We start from the raw sequence: 21837 nt of genomic DNA, 5'->3' as shown, positions 1-21837 counted from the left end.
TAATGTCTTACGGCTTTCAATACACAGATCTTTCAACTCCTTGGTTCAATTTATTCATAGGTGTTTTATTCTTGTCGATGAAATTGTAAATGGGACTGTTTCTTTAATTTCTCTTTCCAATAGTTCATTATTAGTGTATAGAAATGCAACAGATTTTTGTGTATTGATTTTGTATCCTGCAACTTCACTGAACTTACTTATTAATTCTAACAGTTTGCTTTGTTTTGTTTCAAAATGGAAATGGCCTTATTGATTTTTCTGTAATATTGTACAATATTCAGAATTCAGAAAATTCAGCAAGTTATAAAGAACTTGGGGTGCCCGGTTGGCTCCGTTGGTTAAGCGTCTGACTTTGGTTCAGGTCATGATCTCACAGTTTATGAGTTCAAGCCCCAAGTCGGGCTCTGTGCTGAAAGCTCTGAGCCTGCAGCGTGCTTTGAAGTCTGTGTCTCCTTCTCTCTCTCTGTTCCCCCCCACCCACTTGTGCTCTGTCTCTCTCTCTCTCAAAAATAAATAAATGTAAAAAAAAAATTTTTAAGGGGCGCTTGGATGGCTCAGTCGGTTAAGTGTCCAACTTCGGCTCAGGTCATGATCTCAGTTCGTGAGTTCGAGCCCCGCGTCAGGCTCTGTGCTGACAGCTCGGGGCTGGAGCCTGCTTCGGATTCTGTGTCCCCCTCTCTCTATGCCCCTCCCCCGCTAATGCTCTGTCTCTCAAAAGTAAATAAACATTAAAAAAATTTTTTTTTAATTTTTTTTGAAATAAAAAAAAAAGAACCTAAAAAATCACCCATAATCTCCCCATCTGGAGAGAACTTCTGTCTGTATATTAGTTAAATGCTCTGCCTACACATACACACCCCCCCCACACACACAGACACACACACACAACTTTTTAGAAAGTAAAAATTAAATCATGCTACCATACCACACTGTGCCATTTTGCACACTGTTTTTCCCCCCACTTAATAGCAGTACACAATATCATTTGATGTCCATATCCTGTGGACCTATGCTATCATTTTTAAGGATTCTATGATGCATCGTTGTAAGGATGAACTACAAGTCATTTAAATAGTTCCCTTCCCATAAAAATTCATGTTGTTCCTAATTTTTAAATGTTTCTCTGATTATTTTTTTTAGGACAAATTCCTAGAGGTGGAAGTGTTGAGCCAAAGAGAATGTGCAGTTTGATCTGTCCAACACCTTCCAAGAGCCTGAACGACTTTACCTTCAAGCAGCATTTTTGTCAACACTGTTGACCTACAATCTTTTCAATATATGCCTATCTGGCAAGCCCAAAGCAAGGTATTTTCTTGTGTGGCCATGCATCTCTTTTATTACTAGTTAATTTAAATTTGGTACATTTACATATACTAACTTGGTTAATTCTCACAACTCTTTGCAGTAGGTAGTATTAGTGTTCCTAATGTACAGATAAGGCATCCGACGCCCAAAGAGGTTAAGTAACTTAACCCAAGGGTATACAGCAGTGGAGACTGAGATTCAAACCCAAGCAGCCTGTCTCCTGACTGTGTTCCTTACTGCTATTCTGCACTGCCTCCCAGAAATATCTAGCTGTATATTTTACCTATTTTCCCGCTGGAGTATTTATCTTTTTCCTTTTGAGCTGTAAGTTGCCTTACTTAGAGGATAGGTAGACACATAGATAAATACAGAGATACAGGTAGGTCATCTACGTATATTTCAGCACCCACTTACATACAGTCTGAAATATATTTACCCAGGTTCCATCTGTCATTTGTCTTTTGATGTTGTTCATTATATTTTGTCACACAGAAAATTTTTAAGAAAAATATTGTTACAAATAATATATTGACACATTCTTGATTTGCAAGATTCAAACAATACAGAAGTACACAGAGCGAACGTGAAAGTTGCCTTTCACTATCCTACCCAAGAGATAACAGACTGAAGGGCATCCCTTTAACTACTTTTGGATGCTCTGCACATATTTAATAATCACACATAGAGCTTGTCCTCTGTTTTGCAAAATGAACCACACGGTAGGATTACTCATGAAAGGTGTTGTTTTGGTTTGCTTTGTTTTGTTTTAAGTAGGCTTAATGCCCAGTGTGGAGCCCAATGCGGAGCTTGAACTCACAACCCTGAGACGAAGGTCTGAGTTGAAATCAAGAGTCGGTCACCCAGGTGCCCCCCTCCCCCCCCTTTTTTTTTTAACTTAATAGCATTTTCTGGATGTCATTCCATGCTAATTCAAAGAAGTCTCTATTTTTAAAAATATTTTCGTAGTACAGATCTATCACAATTTATTTGCTCTACTTAATGAACATCCAGACTAAAATATTTTTTTAAGTTGCTACAACTCTAAATCCTTTACCTTTCTTTTCTTAGTGCCATGCTAAGAATTTCTCCACCTCAGTCTCATAAAAAACAGTTCATCTTAGTACTTTGACGGTTTTTCATATGTATTATAACTGGCTACCTTTTAAAAATCTCTTCTTAGCTCCACTATTTTTCAGTTCATTCTCAGGTCCTTGAAAGGGCAGCAAGCACGTTTCTGCAAATAACTATAATTTGTTCTTTCCTCTTTAATATGTATGACTCTCAGTTCTTTTCTTTTTGTCCCCCTTTCCTCACTGGCTAGATCTAAAACACCTATTTGAAAAGGCTGTTTCCAACTCCAATGTGCAATTAAATATTGGGGGAAGTAAACAGAAGTACTGAGCTAGTTAAATAGTAACAGTCAAGTTGGAAGAGAGGAGATAGTAGGTCGAAGGCTGCTTCCAATCTAATCATTTAATTCAGCCAAGGTGGCCAGAGTGTATTTTGTGGCCTCAAGCTGGGGTTGAACTGAGGAGACCGGAGGGAGATGTGTTACTATAAAGAGCTTGAGACAATTACTAAACATACTGAGGATAATGCGAGGCAGGTTTCTCATAGAAAAGTTATAAGTATAGAAAGGGGGAAGGTTAGAATAAATTCGGTGGCTAAAGATTAGAACAGGAGGTATCAGTGTCAACTCATAGGTTTTAATATGCATTTTTAGATACATGGATTGATCTAGACATAAATATAAATGTATGTGTGTACACTTACATATATGTCAGTATGTGTGTATGAATATAATACATACATATATTCCCTGACTCTACCACTGAGAGACTCAAATGGCAATAACACCCCAATCGCAATGAGCACACCAGTGCCCAGATCTGGGCGTCTAAAGTCTCCACTAAACGGAACCAAATCTAAAGCCCGTCTCCAGGAGCTAGCCCCCCTGTGGTTATATAATCACAGGCTCAGAGGATGTCGGAGTCTGCTCCCTCATATTGGAGATGGAGACATTGTGAGGTGGCTTCACAATGGCTTTCTGAGGATGGGTGGTCGGCATTACGTTTCTTTCTTTTTCTTGGTGGGAAAATCGAGGCACGAAGGCATTACACCTCGATTAGGAAAAGAACCAAGAACTGAGCTCCCTTTTTCCAACTTATAGGGTAAAAGCCACTTGGTATCACAGCTGAAGACTGTATATCATTAGCTCTTTTCACAATAAACAGCTTTTCTTTCTGAGTTACCAAGCAGATGCTTCCAACATCCCATTGGTGTATGATTTGATAACAACAGATACCAGGTGCGTTGGCTGGGGAACTTGCCCGTGACCCCGGATCCCTGAAATGCTGAGCAAGCATTCTTCTGCTCGAAAAGGTGAGATGGCTACTTACATTTTTAATGATCAGTGGGTATCTTGTTACCCGTTGCATAGGCTTCAGTATAAAACTAGAGAGTGGCATCCCTTTACATCGAGGGTCCATTGCCAGTCTCTGAAATGAGAGATGTTTTAAATGCACTTAAGAAATCTGCAAAACCGAGTCAGTGACATCAACACTGATGTTATTGAGGACTCCCCACCCATCACGTTGTCTCATTTATCTGGACCAGAACTGAGGAGCCTGGAGTTGGAAGGGCCTGACTCATTATCCTGGTCCAAGATGAGACACGTTCCAGATGGACACTGGACACCAGTAGATGTGACTCAGCCACCAGGGTTAACTCCTGGTCTCCAGAGTCAGTACACCCTCCCTGGGACATACAATTCCTCCCTTACAGAGATGAGATTCTGACTTTACAGAGAATATTTCTTCTGGATATCTGCCAGAGCTTTATAACAGTCCCAGGAATAAGAAGAGACACAAGACTGTAGAATTAGAATAAAAATTCCCCTTAAGTCCCAGAGATGGCACAAGGGCTGAATCTCATTGTCTGATTCAGATGCAGCCTGCACATCCCTGTGGGAGCCCCAGGCAGGCAAGGACAGTGGAGCTGAGACATGAGGGGTGAGGACTGCAATCTCAAGTCCTGAAAGTTGTCCCCACCCTAGACCACCTGTCCCTTTTTTCAACTCAACTGGGGGAAAGAGTCCTTTTACCCCCAAAAGATGATCCCATCCATAAGTCACAGGGATAACATGGTGACTCAGCTTTCAAAGGCATTGGTCAGGTTTAACAAAGCCTTAGAAACAGGCGGCTGCCGTGACCTGGGCCCCAACTGTCAGTGTCTGAATCCGCTCCAGACGTGGACATCATCACTGCAGGAACACCTCACACCTGGCAAGGGCACGTCAAACCCCCTCAGGGATGGGGTGAGGGGAGGTGATCAGGGAACGGAAGTAAGCCCCCTGCCCTGGGTGGTGTCAGCATTTCCCTCAAGTTCAAGTGCATCCAGTGATGAATTCATCTTGCCTTGTGCCCAGGGAGGACTGGCCCTTGGCTGAAACCCCAGGTGGCCGAGCATCTGCTCTCCAGTCTCTAGACCACCCTGGGCCCACTTCTTACCGAAATTTCTCCCCTTTGAATGACTTTAGAATGTCCCGATTCACTGGATAGCAAATCAAAGCATTTCATGTTGAGAAACACCGGGGGAACAAGAAAGAACAAGCATCACATGATGCAATGGTCAAGGAGGGAACACCCTTGTACCTCACAGTGATGATTCCACAAACACGATTATTGGGCCAGAGGGAATGGTCTGCCCCCAAATGCACAAGGTACAAAGATAAGCCTACCATTAGTGTTACTGGTCTATTCCCTAAAATGTAACTGTTTAGCAGAAATTATTTGATTCTCTTCCTATGGTTTTTTCTCTGGGAGACGTGGGGGCTGTTTGAGTGGGCCAGTGGGGCCAGCAGGGACCTACCCCAGTCAATGCCAAGTCCCAGGGCCTGGGGCCTCCAGCAGCACGGGGCCCACCTCCCCAGACGTCCCTTGGTGGACACATGGCTCTCGAGATCCCCTTATCCCCAAGGTAGACGTCCTGCATCCCACAGTCACCCCCACAGGCTTCTTAGGGTTTGAGGCCATCAACAAGAACAAACTGGAAAAGGAACAAAGGGTCCACTGGGATTCCTGGCCATTCCCTCTGCAGCAAAGAACTGGGGTGCTCAGGCCAAACAGAATAGGAACCCTGAGGGGCGCCAGCCGTGCTGGGCCTGACAAATGAGACAGAAGATTAAAACCTGCATCCAAACAACACCACTAACACTCCTGGACCACAGATCAGAGCTGCCGGGCGCAGGGCTGGCCCCTCCTCTCCACGTCCGCCCCTTGGGTCACAGCCACACCTGTCAGCCCACATCACCCCTGTTGCTCAGCCAAGACCTGAGTCCTGTTGGCTTTTAGCAGGAATGAGCTTGCAGGCTTGACTTCGCTCCTCGCACCCCCAGCCGTCCTGCGACAACCACTCAGGGGCCGGGGCTCGGCTCAGCCTGGGCTCCTCACTTTGACAAACTCCTTGAAGTCCGGGGCCTCGTCCGTCTTCTGCTGGATCAGGGCAGCCCCATTGAGCTGACAGCTGCAGAAGCGGATGTAGGGCTGCATGTGCGGCAGCTGGGCGGTCAGGATGTCGCCGACCATCTTCACAGGCATCTTCTCCCCAGACATCTTCTTGCGGACTCTCAGCGCTCTGCACGGGAACGTGAGAAGTGAGCCCCCTGCCTTTACCCTCAGCCAACGGTGACATGGTGCCCTTCTAGGTTGTACAGAAACAGAATGTGTGTGAGGGGCACAGACCCAGGGCCACTAAAGGATCTACTGGGGAGACAAGGAACAGAAAAGAAATGAGTCTAGTGCTACAGAGAGGTATCACCGGGCCATTTTTCTCTGGCATGATGGCTGTTGGCTGGTTCTTAGGAATAAAAACTTTTCAAAGAAATCTTTGCTGAACGAGTCAGCATGAAAAATAGTATTTTTCTCATGGAGAAATACGGAATCAGTTATTTAGTAACTCAGACAGGATCTCAGTGTTGATGTCTCACTTCATAGACGATCTGTGGTCAAAGTCCCAGGCCACTGTGGCCCCAGCACTGAGTCTGATTCCGGACCAGTGCCACCCAAGGGAGGCTACTGTTGCCAAGGGACATGAAGGCTCATTTTCAGACTGAACATAACATAATTAAGATGGTAAAAATCAACTGCCACAGAAAAATAATCCCATTATGTCACCAAAGCCAGGTACAAATGATTGTCTGGACTATCTGTGTCATTCACTGCTTCATTGCTGTGGCTAATTTGAAATTGACTGGATTACGGGGTTCTGAAAAGAGAAGCCTGTTTATATGAGAATGGACCAATGAACCCACACAATTCACATCCTGGAGGCTGAGGAGAGACTGATGGGACTGGGAAAGGTTTGTTCTGGGGTCCAGCTGCAGCCTGAGTGTTCAGGGCCATGATAGCCAGGACTGTGCATCCCAACCTTCCAACTCCAATATGAGAACTCCTAACACCAGCCTCTAGAGGACATATCACTGGGCTTCTAGCCAGCAAGGATAGCAATGCACCCTGACGGCAGGACCACAACATGAGGCATGAATGTGTTCTGCCTACCCCAATGATGATGGATGGATGGATGGATGGATGGGTGAATGGGTGGATGGATGGATGGATGGATGGATGAAACAGAATGGTACAATATATGATTTTCACATAACCTTTGGCTGCTTTCATGGTCATGTTAGAGAAGCCCTGAGGTAAGGATAAAGCTATAGAATTCCAAGGAAGCTTTGCAATATTAGCATTAGGCTTTAAAAACTTCACATCACATTACTTTCTTTCTCCTACATTTTTGGCTAAAGGAATAATCCTTGGACTGGGCAAACAAGTCAGGGAGAGAAATTTTAGGGAAAATAAATTATGTGGTCTGAACAATTAGTAATTCTCTCTCTGCAGATGCCCTTGTAGGGAGAGATGGCCGTCAACACTGGCAGCTTGGGGGGAGGGGTGGCAGCCTGATACCCTCAGAATAGGCAAATGGCCATTGCTCATTGAGGGGGTTGGTATGGAATATCTCCCAACGTGTAGAAATTTCCTCAAATTGCTCATTGGGGATGATGTCACCTCCAGTTCTGGGGGACCAGAGCCCTGAATAACCATGTTACAAACTGGTTATGGATGGACAGTGGAAGAAATTCCATCACTCCATCATTTCCTATGAGGAGGAGCAAAAGAATCTTTCTCTAAGAGAATAAAAGTACCACCCCCTCCCCCACCCCCTTAAAAAAAATAATAATGGAGAAGACAAGGAAAGGAGAAAAGAAGAAAGATGGGCATTGTCGTGAAGAGGTTAAACCAACGCCTGGGTTCTGGAACCCCACACTTGCAGACTCGAGTTGTCCACCTAGAGGCCAGGCCTAAAACCAGGCTCCTACTATGGACCAGGCACCTGTTAGGTTCACTCGTGGGTCTCCTTCTGGGATGTTCTACCGCACAGGCAGGACTGGGCCTGAATGGGTTTGAACAGAGGATCACCAGGCTCCCAGGTCACGTGACTCAACTGCCACAGCTCTGCCCTTTGGTGAGCTGGTTTGTAATCTCATCTAAAGGTTTACCGGGTGGAGGCCGTGAACGGCTGATAAGCAATCAGCTAATGGACATTTCAAAGAGCACTCGGTGTTTGCTGGATGAATTAGCACTCCCGACCCTCTGAGGTCCGCAGAGCAAGCACATGGTCAACAGAGCTTGCATTCATTAATACGTCCTTTACGTATCAAACAAACACTCTCATGTGTACTGCTAACTCTCCCTATTGGCTGTTGGCACACCTGAGGCCTAGGGAAACCGAGAGACCTGACCAAACTCACACAGCTAATACTGACGGGAGCAGCCCTTGAACCCAGGAGGTGTGACCTGTGACCCCGGAGCTCCAGGTCCCTGAGCACTGAGTGTGAGACAATAGACACAGCGTCCAGACCCGCCTCCACTCCCGAGCTGCTCTGCACAGGCCCCGTCCTTCCTCCGGAAGCAGCTCCTGCCCTCCGGCCAGGTTTCTCTCCACTTCTCTCCTTCCACAGTCCTCTACTTCTCTCCCTGTCTCCGCTTCCGGCCTCTCCTCCAGGCCTCGCCCCCAGCCCCAAGTTCCCTCCCTCCAGGCGGAGCCTGCTTGGGATTCTCTCTCCCTCTCTCTGTCTCTACCTGTCCCCCACTCGCACTCTCTCTGTCTCTCTCAAAAGAAATAAACTTTACAACATTTTAAAAAATACACAAAAAACAGTCCCTAACACCTGGTTTGCACAGCCCTATGTCACTTCTGCGTCCCTTCTATCACTTCTGACAGCTATACTCAGGGGCCTGTGCCCACTCTTAACATAAAAACGTTCTAGCTCTTTCCGTCCTACTCTGTTTCTTAAAAGCAAATTTCACAGCTCTCCACTCACCAGCAAGAGAACAAACCATCCGCTCTGACCCCCAACCAGAGGCATCATTAGTAGGAAGTCCTATGTCCCAGTTAGCACCCCTTTATTTTCATTGTATTTGTTTCTTATTTATCTGCCTCCTAAATCCCATGTCCTTCCCCCTCCCACCCCAAGTTCAAGGAGTCGCTGGCCCTTGGATCGGGAGTGGCAGATATGTGGCCTTGCAGGGATTGCTGCCTTACAGTCTCTTTGTCCAAAAAAGCCTTCCTCTTCTAGCCTGCAGGGGCCCCCAAATCCCCCCATCATTGGGGTTAATCTTTTGCAGGAGAAATCAAGTCTATGCAGCAAAGGAATGTAGCAAGATGTTCACTGTACAATCCACAATACGGGCGTTCACCTTATACTTCTTTTCATTTTTCTGTTTAAAATTTTTCAGAGTGACATAGAAAAGGGGGGAAAAAAAAGAAAGAAATCAGATCCCCAGAAGGCTCCTATTAAATATTTTATCTAGGATATAAAAACATTAGTTCACCCAAGCTAACTGATCGGGTCATCGGAGGAAGGGGACAGAGCACAGGGACACTGTGAGGGCAGGAAGACGGTGCTGTGCAGGCATGTTTGACATGATTGACAGTGTGCCAGGGGTATGGCTCACCTCCTCGCTCCTCAGGATAACCCTGCATGCCCGACCAGGCAGGCACCACGCCTACAAGTTGACAGGTCCCAAGACAAGGGGTCCGAGAGGGGTCTGCCCAAGGAAACTGCCCAGAACAAATTAGAAGGCGCTGGGGGCCAGGCACAAACTTAGGACATTCACCTCCTGGCTCCACGTTCTTTCCATCGGTTGCAGGATGGGGTGGAACCTCCAGTAGGTCATCCACAGAGCAGCCTGGGACACAGGCTTGCCTTCTGTGTGACTTCAAGTCACTGGACCTCTCTGAGCCTGGCTTTCCCAGCTGTAAGCACTCTCGATTCCCACCTCCGGGGCTGGGGAGCACGTCAGCGCTAACGGGAGGAAGGGGATGGCCGTGACAGAGCTCAAGGAAGGGGCTGCTGTTTCCCTGACAGGACAGGAGGGAGGGTGACATGGGGGGCAAGGGCCCTTGGGGACGTGAGATGCATCTCCCACCTCCCCACCGCCCACTGATTGCTGCCCAAGGAAAGAGGTTTTAACTTGCAGGTATATTTTCAAGGGCGCCTGGGCGGCTCAGTCGGGTGAGCATCCAACTCTTGAATTTGGCTCAGGTCAGGATCTCATGGTTCATGAGTTCGAGCCCCACATCAGGCTCTGCGTGGACCCTGCTTGGGGTTCTCTCACCCTTTCTCTCTGCCCCCCCCCACCCCCGGCTTGTTCTCTGTCTCTCTCTGTCTAAAATAAATAAGTAAACTTAAATAAAAATTACTTGTAGGTATATTTTCAACAGAAAACTTGTGGCTATTTTGAAACAACTTGTCTCCAACCCTTCAGGCTCAGCTCCTGTAGGTTCAGGGGTTAACTAGCCCCATTGGCTCCAAGGCAAGGGGGCTGAGCCCAACACTGAAGACAGGCAGGCACTTTCATCTAAAGACTCCCTAACAGCCACCCTACGTGGTAGGTACCATTATTATCTCCATTTTACAGATGAGGACACCGAGGCCAAGAGAATGTAAGCGACTTGCCCAAAGACACAGCCAGTAGAGCAAGAACAAGATGTAGGCCTAAGCATCCGACCCGTATCTACATTCAGAAACTTCTACAGCATCCTCCTCAAGGAGGATAATGGAAACACTTTCTCAAAGCACCCCTGGGGGTCATCTCTGATTATTTGTTTTCCAGAGCACAGAGAGAGCACATGTCATGTTTTTATTTCTGCCCACTTCTCTCCCCATCCCCCCACCACTCCCAAACACACACTCAAGAAAGTGGGGGGGGGGAGGGGCGTGGAATTACTTTGCAAGAATGAGGGATCACATTTAGGAAATAGCCGCTTCCCAGTTATGGGAACATGAAGATTGGGAATGGATTCCAGGTTCCCGGGGCTGCGCTTCAACCTGGGGCCCCCGTGGGGGGCGGCCCTTCCCGCCCCCCCCCCCCCGAGCCCGCTGGATCACCACAGGCCTACTCTGTGTTCTTAGCAAGTGTTGTTCCAAAGTACGGCCCGCGGGGCACAGATTTGGGGTATTCTTTTATTATTATTATCTTAAATTTTTATTTATTTTTGAGAAAGAGAGAGAGAGCAGAGACAGGAGGAGGGGCAGGGAGGGGGGGACAGAGCATCCAAAGGGGGATTCCTGTGGACAGCAGGGAGCCTGATGTGGGACTCAAACTCACAAACTGCGAGACTGTGACCTGAGCCGACGTCACTCAACTGACTGAGCCACCCAGGCCCCTCGGGGTGGGGTGGGGTGGGGTGGGGTCTTTTTAGAAGGGACCTTTGTGATGACATAATCCAACCCCCTCAGTTTACAGATGGGGAAACCGAGGCTCAAAGAGGCTGGGCAGTGAGTTGGGCTCCAAACCCAGGTCTCTTGACTTGGTCAAGACCTTGACAGGTCTCTTGACCCAGCGCTTCCTCCCTGGCCCTGAAGCTGCCTCTGAAAAACCAAAATGGGAATAAAATGTAAGGGGTTCCAGGCTAGCTTCTCAGAGAGTTAACCTGAGGAAATGCTGACCACGGGCAGCAAATGGTACCCACCGTTCTCCGCCCCCAGGAGCCAAGAATGTCCCAAGAGAACAGTATTCGCCCACGGGACCCGGACCTGCGGGCAGGCATGTGGGGAGCCACCCCACGCCCCGGGAGGGAGCCGGTCAGCGATCGGCAGCCAGGACCGGCCTCGCTCTGGAAACTCTAGACCCACAGTGAAAGCAGGAAGTGGGCAATTTACTCTGTGCGATGACAAACTGGCGGTGTGTGTGTGGGAAGCATGGTGGTGGGGGGGGGGGGGGGGCGAAAAGGAATCATGGTGCTTATGGGTGGAAATGAGCAAAAGAGGCAGAAAGAAACACGGGGCGGCATGCACGGGGGACACACGGACAAAGCCACGCGGAGGTGCTAGTGTGTGAGAGCCGAGGGCACGAAGCAAGGCCGGGGTTAGGGGAGAGAGGCTTACTTCAGTAGTTTGATATTACACATAATCAGCTCCTTCCAGTTAACAAAAATCATAGCACCCTCTTTCTCTGTCAGCAGCTCAGACTCCATCAGGGGTTTCTGAAAGATCTACAGGTGCAGAAAACGAAGCAGTTCAGAAAGCAAACCGTTAGCGTTACACCTGAAACACACGCACGCAGGTCTGTGCAGAGCATGGAGAGGACCGGGCCGTCTGCAGCTTTGTGGGGAGGCCCAGAAGCTTCCCGCAGCTTCTGCAGCAGACGCCCCTCCCCCACTCTACCCGAGCGTTTGCGGGGCGGGGGGGGGGGGGGGGGGGTGGTGGTTCCCCATCAGGTCTCTGCACTGTTTTACAGGGAAGGGTGGCTGAACTCTAGAGGACGGGCCTTAACTCCACCAGGATAAAGCCCGGAGGCCTGTCGAAACACTCTTACCTGCCCACAGTGGGGGGTGGGCATGGCGGGAAAAGTGGGGGGCTTCAGGATGCACGTGGTGTGGGCGGCTCTTTCAGGCTCACATACAGCGTCTGTTGCATAGACAAGCCTCGGGCACCCGGAGGGGAGCCGCCCAAGGAAGCAGGGACTCTAACCAGCAGCCTGGGTGATGTCTTCTGCCGTTGGGCCCTTGGCCTGGGCCGGGCTGGTACAGGGGCCGGCTGCGGCTCCGGGAAAGAAATGAGCCTGCCCAGGATCCAAGCTCTGCGTGGTTGGGTGACTCAGGGTAAATCACAGCTCTCCGCCCAGCCCCACGTGGCGAGCCCCTGCCTGCAAAGAGGTCATCGTCTCCTACTGGAGGCAAGGCGTTCTTCTGAAAGGTCTTTAGAGATGGGACAGCCTGTCCCATCTTTGAAATAAATGTGGCTGGGCTCAGGCTGTTCCCTGGGAGCCCTATTCTTCATGAGTCCTTGAGCTGACATTGAACCCAGCATGTACCAGACCACTGCACAAAAGTGCCACATCTAAGGGGGTGACATTCACATCCTAGACATCCTAGATTGCATATTTAGTGACAGTCAAGTGTCTTGAGGAAGGCGCACTTTTCCTAAGTATGCACCATGACTTCCTATGCATGAATGTGCCTCCTGGACCAGTAACCCATCCCGCCTCCTGTACCCATTCAACACTGGGCAGCGGGTGGTGACGTTCCTGGTTAAGGCTGTCCAAGGAGATAGTTGCACAACTGTTAGGTGAGGGGCAGCGGGGGAGCAGGAGTTTCAAAACTATTACAATGTTTTTCAAACTGTAGAGTGATCCTGCCATTCAGCTCTGCAAACCCCTGTTGCTAACATGGCAACTTCCCGTGCGCAAAAACAAAAGTCTTCTTGAAAAGCAGGGGTTCCCAACTCTGCCTCTCCTCATCCTTCTGGACCAAGTGGCCCAGGCCTTTCAACAGCCACCCAGGAGGAGAGACAAAACGGGGCATTCTCTGGGACAGGGCAGTGCACGGGGACCTGGGAAGAAACATCTTCATTCTCAGCAACAGATTTTCCTCAGAGGTAATATGTACCACCAGGAATGACTCGAGATAATTGGCTGGATGGCTGCCATTTTCAGATGCCAACCCTGAGGCCCGGGAGACCACATGGCCTGCTCTATGGCATTAACTAGTTGGTGGCTAAGCACCCACTTCTCCGAGGAGAGTCTAGACTCCCAGTCCCCAGCCCACGTGTCACCTTCCACACACCTCCTCACGGACTCATTCATCCCCTGACATGAGTGATCCCTCTACGGGGATGACTCAGAGGGCCACGGATAAGAGTTCGACCATCTTCTCTTGGGTAGAAATCTCCTGTGTGATTTACCATCCAGATGCTCCCCACACATCAGAAAACCTCTCAGGCTGAGAATCAGGGTGCAGCCCTCCTTAACAGAGGCCCCCCTTCTCCCCAACCTCTGCCAGTATCCCCAGCCCCCACCGGCACCCATAGCTGCCATTACCTCTGTGACCAGCTGGAGGTCATTCACATAGTTCTCCTCTGTCACAATGAGCTCATGGATGTATCCTTGCCGCTTTCTTTCAGTGGGGGTCAGCATATCCAAGAGGTGTAAGTCTGAACACCCTGGAAGACACAACCATTGGGACATTTTAGTGCAAGTCTAGGGAAGCTCATACAGCCACACAGAGAAGAACCTGGGGCCTCGTGCCTGCTGGTCCCTGTGGCCTCACTGGAGTTGGGCAGTGTTACGGGTTCGATCACGTTCCCTACTAATACACATTCAAGTTATTTTTTTATATATATATATATAATGTTTTTAATGTTTATTTTTGAGAGAGAGAGAGAGAGAGAGAGAGAGCACGGGCAGGAGAGGGGCAGAGAGAGAAGGAGACACAGAATCCGAAGCAGGCTCCAGGCTCTGAGCCATTAGCACAGAGCCCGATACAGGGCTTGAACCCACAAACCGCGAGATCATGACCTGAGCCGAAATCGGACGCTCAACCGACTGAGCCACCCAGACGCCCCCACATTCCAGTTCTAACTCTTGGTTCCTGTGGCTGTGACCTTAGGTTCCTGTGACTTGGTTCCTGTTCCTCAGAACCCTTGGTTCCTGTGACCTATACCTATGACCTTGGTTCCTGTGACTGTGACTGTGACCAGAAATCGGGCTTCTGGAGATAGAGTCAAATTGAGATGAAGTCATACTCAATTAGGGTGGGTTCTAATCCCATGTGACTGGCGTCCTTACAGGAAGACATACAGAGACGGTCAGAAAGAAGGTCATGGGACGACAGAGGCAAAGACAGAGGCAGGTGCAAGCCAAGGAACGCCAAGGATTGCCAGCCGCCATCGGAAGCGAAGAGGAAGGCACGGAAAAAATCTCCCCCAAGGCCTCCAGAGGGACATGTCTCTGCCAACACTTTGCTTTTGGACTTTCCTCCAAAACTGTGAGAAAATAAATTTCTGTTGTTTTGAGCCACCCCACGTGTGGCCTTTGTTGCGGCAGCCTAGTGAACTGACCCAGGCAGCTCACTCCTTCGTCCAAACTGCTGACACGATAATGTCCAGAGAAGACTAAGGAGTAATTGGCCGGTATTTCCTGAGGGCTCACCCCACGCCAGGTGCTCCACAAGGAGCTCTACGCTGACAGGTGTGCTCAAAGCCCACAGAGGCTCCGGAAGCGTCACCATTTCACAGACAAGGAAGCGGAGCTTCTGACGGGTTGCCTCACCCCAAATCTCTTAGCTTTGCAGTGGCCGAGACTCGAGCCTGACGCTTTGACGCCAGAACCTGGGCTCTACCCCGGACGGCTACTGTTGTTGGGTCCCAGCTACAGGAGGGCATCAGCTTGTCCTGAGGTTGGCTCTCGGAGGCTCAGGTGGCTGTGCTGAGGCTCCTGCTGGGCCTGGGCACAGGGCAGAGAGGTGTGGAGAGCGTTCAGACAGTGCCAGGTAAAGTCCATGAGCCAGGCTGCTGCCGTGTGCCTGTAGAGGCATTAAGCCCGAAGACAGACAGGGAAACTGCCCCGGCTGCAGACAGCTGGGCACATCCGGGGCCCCAGGTGCCCGAGGGAACGGGCTCGGGTTGACCTGAGATGGGACACACACGGAAGCTGGTGCCTGCCCTTGCCTCTGCTCACCTGGTTGGCTATTTAGGGTTTTGTTGGCTTTGAACGTTCTCCGCTTATCAGCGGAGGCTGCCTCATGACACGGCACGCTGGAACGGGGGGGGGTGGAGGGTGGGAAGCCCCCTTTCTTGGGGGGTGTCCTTCATACAGGCCTGGGCCCACCTGTTCCAGGCCCGTGGTCTCTCCTCTCCTTTTTATGAGGGGTTCTTCATTTATCACACACACACACACACACACACACACACACACACAACCAGATTTGTAAAATAGACTGAAAGGTGTCCTGGATGTAGGCGGGAATGCGGGCAGGGGTCCCATTCCGTTGCTTTTTCTCATACCATCTCCCCCCACAAGGGGGCGCGATGGAGCACAATATGAACCACCTGCCAGCCCCCCGTGGTTCTCAAAGTGTGGTCCCGGGACCAGCAGCATGAGCCACACCAGGGAACTTGTTAGAAATGCAAATTACCAGGCCCCTGCGGAATAGACTACCTGGATTTGGAGCCCAGGAATCTGATTTAACAAGCTCTCCAGGTGATTTTTTTAAAGGCAAATTAAAGTTTGAGACGCTTGCTCTGGACTATTAGGAATTCCTCAGAGTTTCCATCTTCCCCCCAGAAAGTCTTCCCCCTAGACTGGGGCTCATGACCTAGTCTATATGCTGGAAGATTCCGCAAATAGGATGATCCCTCTGAGGTGAATGATATCACTGACTTCTTAGCAAACGTTTTCCTGTGCCAGAGCTGAGCTCCACATCTGGGTCCTTCTAGTCCTCAGTCTTGTACCCTCCCCTGGCCAAATGCCCTTTCTAGAATGCTTTAGATTCTCTTCCTGGAACAGGACAATTTGGGGATGGGCAGGCAGATGGGAGCTGGGAAAGCAGCAGGGACGAGCCATCCTTATGTTAATATTCTCCATGCCCATCCCCATGACCTCATTCAAAGCCACTGCAATGTGGCCAAACTATAAATCCACAGATCCGTGAGCTGGGCACAAACCACCATGCAGGTCTGCAGATGAATCTGGAACTTGGGCCCTCCACTCAGCCACCAGCTTGGTCCAGCTGTTCTTTGCGGGTTGGGGCGTTGGCTGTGCTTCATTAGAACAACTGCTCCCTCAGCGAGCTCTCAGGAAGGAAGCAAGTCCTGATGGCTCGCTCTGTTCAGTTCTGCCCGCCTCTGCCGAGCCCCTGCGGGAGCTTCGGCTTTTGGGTGGTGGAGTGACGCCACCAAGTCCTTGGGCTTTCATTAAGAAAGCCACCTGGGAAACACTCTTCAGTTTGGGAGGAAACATCTCACTTGTCACCTATTCTCACCAAACTGTCCTGTCAATGAGTCAAAGAGCCCAGGAGAGAGGAAGGCTTGTTCTTATTACAGAGCAGAACGCAGCCCTTGCATTACAGGGACTTGTTGGAACTCTCACGGAGCAGGGTCTCCCCTAGAATTTTCAGGACATTCCTTTCTTTAAAAAAAATTTTTTTTTAATGTGTGTTTACTTTTGAGCGAGAGAGACAGAACGCGGGCATTGGTGGGGCAGAGAGAGAGGGAGACATGGCATCCGAAGCAAGCTCCGGGCTCCGAGCCGTCAGCCCAGAGCCCGACGCAGGGCTCGAACCCACGAACCGTGAGATCGTGACCTGAGCCGAATTCAGATGCTTAACCCGAGCCACCCAGGTGCCCAGGACCTTCCTCGCTGTGGGGATATTAGGATATGGTTTAGAGCTGCAGTTGTTAGACGCATCCCACACCGTGCACTGGTGTTTGCAGGGATACAAACATCGGGCTAGGACATCAGGGGGACACTGGTTGCCCCCATCCTCTGAACATCCCTTTCAGTCACAATTTCCCTTGGAGAACATGATGGATGCTATGAACTCTGGCCCCAGAAAACTCACATGTACAACACACACACACACACACACACACACACACACACACACATATTTTGCACACAGTTTTATAGGGTTCACAGGCCCTCTTGAAGCTTGTTCGTGGATCTCATTCATTCATTCATTCATTCACTGGACACATGTTTACCGACGTCCTGTCATGAGTCTGCCACCAACTGCTGGGTGCTGAGGATTCACAATGAAAGAGGAGAAATGTCTGCCTCCAGAGCATACAGTTCTCGGCTGGGGGTGGTATTAGTTCCCACAGGCCGAAGGGATACTAACCCCCACCAAGCTGAGGCTTGTGCGGCCCCCCAGCCCCCGGGGCTGAGAAAGCATTTTTGGTCGTCATAATGACTGGAGGTGCCGGCTGGGATTGGGTGGGGCTGGCCCAGGGCTGTTAAGATGCCCTGCAATATACACAGGACAGGGAATTGCCTTCCCCGAATGTCAACAGCCCCCCCACTGAGAAACACTGACATTACTGGAAACTGAAAGCCCGGCCAGGTTGACAGCTCTGAAGCAAGGATGGTGCAAGTGACCCGCAGATTTGCTTAGAACGACTGAGGAGTCGGAAACAAGGACCCGGGAGGAAACATTAACAGGAAATGGCTTGCTTTGGATTTCAGAAGTTCTGAGTCTTCAAGTTTTACATGGTATGGTTGTTGTTGTTGCTGTTTTAAGTTTATTTATTTTGAGAGAGAGAGAGCGAGCACGCAAGTCGGGGAGGGGCAGAGAGAGGAGGGGAGAGAGAGAATCCCAAGCAGGCTCCGCGTTGTCAGTACAAAGCCTCACGCGGGGCTCGAACTCACGAGCCGTGTGATCATGACCTGAGCTGAAGTCAAGGTCCCGACTCTTAACCGACTGAGCCCCCTGGCTCCCCTACGTGGTACGGCTTTGAAGAAGCCCGGAGCCCGAACAACAGCAAAAGGTCTAGAGTGGACTTAGGCTATTAGTCCAAGAATCCCTGGTGCCGGGGCCAGTTTGGGGTGAATTGGGAGTCTGTTGCACATGGAAGGGGGGGGGCACGAGGAGGTTGCACGGCCTCCTGCTCCGGGCAGCTCCAGCATTCCCGTCCATCCACCCAGAGGACCCATGTCAGAGCTGACCCAGCTGACAGGTGCCGTGTGACTCTGGGCTGCTTGCCGCCACAAATTCCACCCCACGCCGTCCACCTACCAGCCTGCCTGGAGGCAGGGGGCTGGCTCAGATGGCCTCTCCAGGCCCCAGCGTACAACAGAAAGCAAAGATTTTGTGGGGAGATTCGTCTCAGCATTGTATGCCGACAGCGTTGGCTTTGAATGGTCTTTTTAGCTACTGAACCGACCCACACGATGCTGTTTTAAAAGTTCTTGCTGCTGGATGCCAGACCAAGAAGACCATTACAGGCTGGAAATAGGTACTTTGAGCTAAAAAATATCCTTCCTTTGAAAATTTAATATTTAGAAAAACAAACGAGTTTAAAAACTCCATTATTCAGAGCGGGGTAAATGGAAAAGACATTGCAAATAAGAGAGTTTTCTTTAAGGGTGGAGGGACGTGGTTCTTCTCTCCTTTGGGAACCAGGATAAACATGATTTTCTGGCTCCCTTTCCCGGGGAAAAATGAGAGAATAAAGCAGAGCAAATAACTTTTCACGGACATCTCGGTGTGATGAAGGGATTCTTAAAACTAACTATAATCCACTCGCAGCTGAAATAATATTGCAAGCGACTCTGGGCACTTAAAACCGATCCCTAATTACAGCCCACATAAAATTCCCAATCTATGTGCTGTCCCTTGTAATTTTGCATAGTTAGAAATTCACAAAGTGGAGAGTAGCCGTGAGACCCCTTTGAGAGTAGTTGAGTCTGGGGCACTGGAGAGAACGTGGGAAAATCTTACCCAAAAAGGTCATCTTGTCACCTCAATGGGACAACGTTCATAGGAACAGCATAATCTAAATAAATTGCTTTATTACAACAGTAGTACATGAACACACGCTCGATGTAAACAGTTCAAAGCATACAGAAGGACTTAGGGTACAACCAGGGCATCGCCCCTCTCATTCCCAACCCTTTTCCTTCCGTTCTCAACAAGGTCCATGATTTTAAAAACCAGACCAGCCCCCACAGCAAGCCGGCCACTGGACAAACCAAATAAACAGGCCTCGTTCCTGTTATGAAAGGGCCAAAATATACTCTACGATGGTCAATAAATATTTATTAAGTTCCTACGAAGCCCAAGAGACACAGGAATGAGCAAGATAATGCCCTTGTCCTCAAGGAAACTCACAGCTGGGAGGGAGACGCGAACATGGAAATTAAATTTGAAATAGCAAGCAGCGGAGAATGTTCCTGCAGGTCTGCGAGGATAGTAGAGTCTGCAAGGCTCAGAAGTACATGCTCCTTGTCCCGAGGGAGGAAGGCTCTGCGAGGAGGTCCTACTTGTGTGTGTGTGTGTGTTTGGGGGGGGAGGGGTGGTTCTGCATCAGGGAGGATGGGGCCATTATGTTGGGGGTGTGGGGCCAGTATGCCAAGTAGGTGCAGGGACACTATGGGAGATAAGGCGGGAAGCGGGAAGGCAATAAGGTGGGCAGTACATGACATCACAGAAGGCATAATGCCAGAGGGGCCAGGCGAGGAATCCCACAATATGGAAACTCAGGCAATGGTTTTTCACCTTTAAGAGAAAGGATATACCAGTGTCTGTGGGGGACATTCTGCCCAAATTCTCCGGCTAAATGGCCTCGCCCACCAGGATACCTGTTGGAGCTGGAGCTCCTGTCTACACCGAAGCCTTCTCCAGGGCGGGCCTCAATGGAGGGAACAGGGGCCTCGTGGCTCTCGTGGCCCCTGCCGGGCTACGCTGGATTTTTCTGGGAAAATGAGTCTGATTGCGTTGCCTTCAACCTCCTGGACAGAATGGCACATGTGGGATGGCTTGTCACATAGGAAAGGCTGCAATGGATGCGACATAAAGAAGGTTCTCCGGCCAGAGCACTCCCCCCTCCCCCCTCCCCCCACAATCCCATTCTCCAAGCTGTGAACTTGTGCGCTCCCCCTGTGCCGCTGTGCTTGGAGCTGGGACTTGGCGGTGAATGAGGCGGGCTGGGTCCTTGTCCTTGGGGAGCCCTGGTCTACCAGAGGCTCGGGCATCCCATCTAGACTGTGGTTCTGGCCAAAGCACAGGAAACTCACAAAGGGCTTCACTGCAAGCTGCCCGTCCCTGAGACCTCAGCGTTGAAGTCCTTAAGACTGGATTCTCATGGGGGTTTAGAGGAGCTGGGTGGGCATGGGGACCTGTAGTGGGGAGAGGGAGAATGTCACCTGATGGCACCAAAGACCCCCCCCGATGCCTTATGTCCAACTGAACCCAGGCAGCCCTCTCCGGCCTGTCTGGGGGAACTCGCTAGACCCATTCGGCTGGGTCCCTCTGGGGGCTTCCATTCAGCCACACTCAGCATTAACCCCGTAGCTTCAAAGGGTCAAGGTGGCTTCCAGAAGAATAACAATTCTTCTAAGAAGGGGGATCCAGTCTACATGGGGGGCCAGGCAGTTTAATGACTATTGAGAATTTGCAAAAATCAAATTACTCTCAGGGCTACGTTCTCTCTTAATTTGCCATAGGTCACTTTTAACTAAAGGCATGGCGTTCATGGCTTTATAACGGATGCCGGGATCCCTGGGGCGGCCTCGAGCATCCCACGGTGTGCACTCGTTCGCTCATTCCTGGCCCCACTGATGTTACCACCTTTGCTTTCCTTTCTTGCTGAACCTCTGCTTTCAATGCCCACCACCCTGCGGTATCTCAGGGACCCTCAGCAGCGGCCGCAAGTAAGTCCTTCGGGGACACAAAGCAGGCTGGGGTGTTAGAAGCACAGACACATGTTTATTGGAATGAGAGGCAGTAGGTTTGACTAGAGGGACCTGGGAATATCTTCCAGAGAAGCGGGGATTTGGCTTGGACTCCATCAGGCACATGGCAGTTTCGGGTGGGGAAATAGCGAGGGATCCAAGCAGAGGAAGCGGTCGGAGAAAAGGGGAATAGAGAGAAAGCAGATGCTGGGGTAACAGGGAGTAAAGAAAGTCAACACCGCGTGCTCGCATGAGCCACACGGTTCCAGGCGCTGCATGTACGTGAACTCACAGAGTCCTCACCGACAATCCTGTGTGGCAGCTACTACGCCTATTCTCCCCTTGAACAGACAGGGAAACTGAGGCACAGAGAAGTTAAGTGACTTGCCAAAGCCTCAGTTAATCAATGGCAGGGGGGGGTCCTACCCCGGAGTTACTGTTCTGAACCACCATGCCTCCTGCCTTGCTGGGAAGGTGATGTGTTAGTCAGCTAACGCTGCTGTAACCACGTCCCACAGACCACGGGGCTCACACGTGAGAAATGGAGTCTCACAGCGCCGGAGGCAGCAAGTCCAAGATCAAGGTACCAGCAGGTCTGATTTCTTCTAAGGTCTCTCTCCTTAGCGGGCAGGTGGCCATCTTGTCCCTGCATCCTCACATGGCCTTTCTTCTGTTACAAAATCACTGCTGGTGACTCTTTGCGTCCAAATGTCCTCTTCACATTGGAGGTAGGGTCCACCCTAATGGCCTCATCTTAACTTAATGACCTCTTTAAGGTCCCAGCTCCAGAAACAGT

The 21837-nt window shown here is 50.1% G+C and overlaps 1 protein-coding gene across 1 annotated transcript in view; it reads right to left on the bottom strand.

Annotated features, from left to right (window-relative positions):
• ITSN1 (intersectin 1) overlaps positions 1-21837 on the bottom strand; it is a 219826-nt gene that overhangs the window by 14503 nt on the left and 183486 nt on the right. Inside the window, exons 29-32 of the mRNA XM_047874631.1 lie at positions 13692-13813; positions 11759-11865; positions 5757-5940; positions 3705-3803 (exon numbers count right to left, since the gene is read on the bottom strand). Of these exons, the coding sequence (XP_047730587.1) occupies positions 3705-3803; positions 5757-5940; positions 11759-11865; positions 13692-13813 (512 nt within the window). The remainder of the gene's footprint in view (positions 1-3704; positions 3804-5756; positions 5941-11758; positions 11866-13691; positions 13814-21837) is intronic.

This window comes from Prionailurus viverrinus, chromosome C2, assembly GCF_022837055.1.
Source record: "Prionailurus viverrinus isolate Anna chromosome C2, UM_Priviv_1.0, whole genome shotgun sequence".
Classification (NCBI taxonomy): domain Eukaryota; kingdom Metazoa; phylum Chordata; class Mammalia; order Carnivora; family Felidae; genus Prionailurus; species Prionailurus viverrinus.
Note: the sequence above shows the minus strand (reverse complement) of the source record. Positions and strands in the feature narration are given on the sequence as shown.